A 5901-nucleotide genomic window follows, 5' to 3' on the forward strand; every position below is an offset into this window, starting at 1 on the left:
TTCTTCTTTCTCTGACTTCTAGGCAGAACTCTGACATGTAACAAGTTAGGCAGATTGACTGTTCTTCCAGGTTCAGTGTGAGTACATAAACAGAGACTGCTCAGTTTATGGCTGGAAGAACTGATTGAATGGGTTTATTTTGGGCCCATCACTCACCAGTTGCCTATTGTAGCATGTGAATGAAACGGGGACATGGATGATTGTGATTCACCTGACCACACAGTGAAGAGATGAGTGTAGGGGTTGGTCTAGAGCGCCTAAAGGAAGAAGGTAACAGTGAAGAGAGGAGTATGGGGGTTGGTCTAGAGCGCCTAAAGGAAGAAGGTAACAGTGAAGAGAGGAGTATGGGGGTTGGTCTAGAGCGCCTAAAGGAAGAAGGTAACAGGGAAGAGAGGAGTATGGGGGTTGGTCTAGAGCGCCTAAAGGAAGAAGGTAACAGTGAAGATGTACGAGCAGACACTGTTATGGGCCCATGTAGCTCAGTTGGTAGAGCATGGTGCTTACAATGCTAGGGTTGTGGGTTCAATTCCCGCAGGGAGTAGCTTTGGCTAAGAGTGTCTAGTAAAAAGTACATTATTTTCTTTAGGAATGCAGTGAAGTAAAAGTTCTAAAAAATTGAAATAGTAAAGTACAGATATCCCAAAAACCTACTAGTACTTTAAAGTATTTTTACTTAAGTACTTTGTACCACTGTATGGGGTGGGTAGTTCAGAATCATGCTTTGTTGCATTGTGGGTAGTTCAGAACAAAGAGTGGTACAGTTTATCTGGGCTATATGTCTGGATGGTTTTCTAAGCAAGCAATATTTCACAGTGCTTCTATCAGAGTTTGATTATATCCAAAGCATTTGCTTAATTAATAATCCAAATGAACAATAACTATCCCCATAATACATATTGGGCTCTATCAATTCCTGCAAAATATATAATTTGCTTTCATAATCAATTTCTACAGATATCTCGAATACCTTTTTTACATGTTTTATTTGTATAAATACACGTGTCTGTGTTGGTTTGTTCAACCGTTAGTCTCGCTGTACTTGTGTGTGTTCATCAGTGAACGACGCTCAAATGGCGCCCCTAGTGGTTAACCATGCACAAAACTCATGAGCGCTCTTCTCTTTTCCTCTGTCGTATTCCACCTGCTTGGGTGAGAGAGTGTCATGGAAAGTCCACGACTCGATTGAAATGAGAGACAAACGACGGGAATAGTGTTGTATTTCAAACAAGATTACCTGAACTATGGGACTCATCATATGTAAGTAAAAGCAATTGCTGTCAGTGACGTATTTGTTTTCATCACCAAAAGAATATTAAATATTTTCTGTTCTGAATGAATAGTCCAATGCCAATCAGTGATTATAGAATATAAATTGGTCTTTAAACGACCATTTAAATAAAATAACTCCTGTAATGGTAATTATATTTTTTCATTGTTTTATCAGGGTAATCTAATCTGTCAAAATGCTCCAGTTTATTGGCTATGTGTCAGTCTAAGACATATATTTATGTAGTCTAATACACTTTTAACCATGTAATATAAGACCAATACCTCTTCAAAATGTAAATGATCGTCTGCGAACATATCAGAACCCAGTGTACTTATTCATTGTGTACTTAGGAATATATATATATATATATATATGAACAAAAGACAAGAAACTCCAAATTTTTTATTCTCTGAAAAAACTGGGCATCAATATGTTGCAGAGCTGAAGATAATAATACCGTTGATTTATCTAGTCTTTGTAGCATTTATTACTCGTCATGTATGCATAATACATCAGCTTTTCTCCCTCAATGTCAGTTGCCTTTAGACCTGTGTGACAATGATTTATTTTGTTCGAAAACCTATGTCTATGACAGGAACACATCATCTGACTCTTCTGTCTATCTCTTGTAGGGCAGAGAAAACTCAGACCTGTCCTGCATTTGGGCTGGATTATGTTGTCATTAATCAAGACTATTAAATTGTATTTTAGCTGACACCATAAAATAATTAAGTAATATGCAATCCCCAAAATATCTGAATTCGACAGTATACAACATAAAGCCTGGAGAGATGGTCCTTCCCGATAAGAGCTCGGGGCCCAAAACGGTATTCGGGAAACGGCCCCAGATTCTCCCCTCCCCGGCTCTGTGCTGCGCCTGTGGCCTGTGCATTATGCTGGCGGGCATCAACATCACCCTGGTGGGGGCCTTTGCTTTCAAGTCCTTCATCCCCACCAGCAACCCACCCATCGTCATCGGACCCCTCCTCCTACTGGTGGCCCTGTCCTTTTTTGGGGCGTGCTGTGTGTGTGGGCGGCGGCCACCAACCCACAATGCCGGCAAGGCCAAGGGGGACGAGAGCTGGGGTCGGACGCGGATAGGGGCCGGCGTCACATTTGAGATGGAGACGAGCGAGCACACGCTGCAGGACACCACTGCTGTGCAGCTCAGTCCCACCAACTCTCAGAGCTCCTCCCACAAGTCTAGTAACTCCGCCCATGGGGATACCTCTGCAGTAGGGGCCTGTGAGGATGGCCCCGCCCCCATGTCCTGTGATCTCGCCAGCTCAGAGGCCTATGATATAGATGTGAGACCTGATGAACAGCTCTTGACCTCTGAGGACCAGCTCTTGACCTCTGAGGACCAGCTCTTGACCTCTGAGGACCAGCTTTTGACCTCTGAGGACCAGGCATTGACTGCTGATATTGAAGATAAGGGGAGCATCCAGATGACGGCACTATACAAGCCTTGCCCAACGTAGCATGGCTGTCTACTGGCTATTACATAAACTGGTACTATATCCTGTGTGACAATGACCTGTGTATCAATATATATTGACTTGCCTAGTTAAATAAAGGTTAAATATCCCTCTGGTACTATAAACTGGTACTATATACAGTGGGGCAAAAAAGTATTTAGTCAGCCACCAATTGTGCAAGTTCTCCCACTTAAAAAGATGAGAGAGGCCTGTAATGTTCATCATAGGTACACTTCAACTATGACAGACAAAATGAGAAAAAAAATCCAAAAAATCACATTGTAGGATTTTTAATGAATTTTTTTGCAAATTATGGTGGAAAATAAGCATTTGGTCACCTACAAACAAGCAAGATTTCTGGCTCTCACAGACCTGTAACTTCTTCTTTAAGAGGCTCCTCTGTCCTCCACTCGTTACCTGTATTAATGGCACCTGTTTGAACTTGTTATCAGTATAAAAGACACCTGTCCACAACCTCAAACAGTCACACTCCAAACTCCACTATGGCCAAGACCAAAGAGCTGTCAAAGGACACCAGAAACAAAATTGTAGACCTGCACCAGGCTGGGAAGACTGAATCTGCAATAGGTAAGCAGTTTGGTTTGAAGATATCAACTGTGGGAGCAATTATTAGGAAATGGAAGACATACAAGACCACTGATAATCTCCCTCGATCTGGGGCTCCACGCAAGATCTCACACCGTGGGGTCAAAATGATCACAAGAACGGTGAGAAAAAATCCCAGAACCACACGGGGGGACCTAGTGAATGACCTGCAGAGAGCTGGGACCAAAGTAACAAAGCCTACCATCAGTAACACACTACGCCGCCAGGGACTAAAATCCTGCAGTGCCAGACGTGTCCCCCTGCTTAAGCCAGTACATGTCCAGGCCCATCTGAAGTTTGCAAGAGAGCACGTGGATGATCCAGAAGAAGATTGGGAGAATGTCATGTGGTCAGATGAAATCAAAATATTACTTTTTGGTAAAAACTCAAATCGTCTTGTTTGGAGGACAAAGAATGCTGAGTTGCATCCAAAGAACACCATACCTACTGTGAAGCATGGGGGTGGAAACATCATGCTTTGGGGCTGTTTTTCTGCAAAGGGACCAGGACGACTGATCCGTGTAAAGGAAAGAATGAATGGGGCCATGTATCGTGAGATTTTGAGTGAAAACCTCCTTCCATCAGCAAGGGCATTGAAGATGAAACATGGCTGACTCTTTCAGCATGACAATGATCCCAAACACACCGCCCGGGCAACGAAGGAGTGGCTTCGTAAGAAGCATTTCAAGGTCCTGGAGTGGCCTAGCCAGTCTCCTGATCTCAACCCCATAGAAAATCTTTGGACGGAGTTGAAAGTCCGTGTTGGCCAGCAACAGCCCCAAACCATCACTTCTCTAGAGGAGATCTGCATGGAGGAATTGGCCAAAATACCAGCAACAGTGTGTGAAAACCTTGTGAAGACTTCTGTCCTTGCCAACAAAGGGTATATAACAAAGTATTGAGAAACTTTTGTTATTGACCAAATACTTATTTTCCACCATAATTTGCAAATAAATTCATTAAAAATCCTACAATGTGATTTTCTGGATTTTTTTTCTCATTTTGACTGTCATAGTTGAAGTGTACCTATGATGAAAATTACAGGCATATCTCATCTTTTTAAGTGGGAGAACTTGCACAATTGGTGGCTGACTAAATACTTTTTGCCCCACTGTATCCCTGTGGTACTACAAACTGGTACTATATATCCCTCTGGTACTATAAACGGGTACTTTATACTTCTTTGGTACTATAAACTGGTACTATATACCCCTCTGGTATTATAAACTGGTACTATATATCCCTCTGGTACTATATATCCCTCTGGTACTATAAACTGGTACTATATATCCCTCTGGAACTATAAACTGGTACTTTATACTTCTCTGTAGCCACTCCTGTCAACCTGGAACTTTTCAGGCTCATTGGCAGGAATTAACTAGGCCATCATAAAAGTGATGAACGTAAAAGGTGATGTAATGAATGTTTGAAATACAAAACAAATCAATAAGTGCTACTTTGCCTGTTTTTAAATCACTGTTACAGCAGGTCCTTCAAATGTAACCTCGTCCACAGGCAATATTGCTACCACATATAGGGAGCCGGATGGAGGACGAGATGAATTAATACGTGAACGAGGTGTTGACTAGATTATCTCAGATATTATGAGAGCAAGCTCTGTCAGTCAGTCTCAACGTATTGTAAGTTAAAGACTGCATCCCAAATGGCACCCTATTCCCTACATAGTGCACTACTTTTGACAAGGGCCCATAGGGTTTTGGTTAAAAGGAGTGCACTATAAAGGAAAGAGGGTCACATTTGAAATGCAAACAATTTGAGAGAAGATGAAGAAGAGGAGAACTAAGTCTCTGATCTGGTGTAGATTGGTCTCCCTGTCTGGCTGTCTGGCTGAGCTCAGTCATCAATGTTAGAATAATCACTGTTAATCTTGTTGGATGACTCAGATGGTTTACTCAGATCTGGGGACTGTGGGAGGGATGCGGGCTTCATTTACAGCCAAACCGCCTTTAGTGAGGATACAGCTCATATGAAGTACAGTTCAAGTCCACATGCATCACTATAAATCATCATCATGTGTCTAATAAATAACTGTGTTTATTTACTGAAAATAACTCAGATCCCGTTGTGACTTCATGACATGGGCCAAAAGTTCCATCCCACCTGAACAGCCTGAAATTCCAGGCATTTTCAAACAGCGCTTACACAAAAATCTTTTTCACAATTTCATAGTGTTATTTCGACCTCATAATGTGGAAATATAATTTAACTTCACTGCCTCTTTAAAGCAAAAAAAAAGACAGTTCACCCAATAACGTGTACATTTATTTTGCAACACTCGTTGACGCAACGTGGCTGGTCTGGTTTGGGTGTTACCCTGTAAGCAGTATATGGACATGGGAAGACAGAAATACGTGCTTTGGTAAGGAAGACAATATTTGATTTTATAATTTAGGTAAACTATGCCTTTAAGATTTAAAAAACATCACAGTGCTGCTGTGATAGACCCTATAAAAAAGGATGTTATTTTGAGATATTCATCTATTTTTCCTTAGCTTCTTGTTTTGTCCTGTTGTCCTACAGTATACA

At 41.6% G+C, this 5901-nt stretch overlaps 1 protein-coding gene across 1 annotated transcript; it reads left to right on the top strand.

Annotated features, from left to right (window-relative positions):
- The first annotated feature begins 1846 nt into the window (after positions 1-1846).
- Positions 1847-2891, top strand: LOC110538273 (transmembrane protein 275-like). The gene has a single exon (XM_021625024.2). The coding sequence runs from the start codon at positions 2008-2010 to the stop codon at positions 2749-2751; it is 744 nt and encodes a 247-aa protein (XP_021480699.2). The 5' UTR covers positions 1847-2007; the 3' UTR covers positions 2752-2891.
- The last annotated feature ends 3010 nt before the right edge of the window (positions 2892-5901 follow it).

Source organism: Oncorhynchus mykiss, chromosome 1 (genome assembly GCF_013265735.2).
Source record: "Oncorhynchus mykiss isolate Arlee chromosome 1, USDA_OmykA_1.1, whole genome shotgun sequence".
Taxonomy (NCBI): domain Eukaryota; kingdom Metazoa; phylum Chordata; class Actinopteri; order Salmoniformes; family Salmonidae; genus Oncorhynchus; species Oncorhynchus mykiss.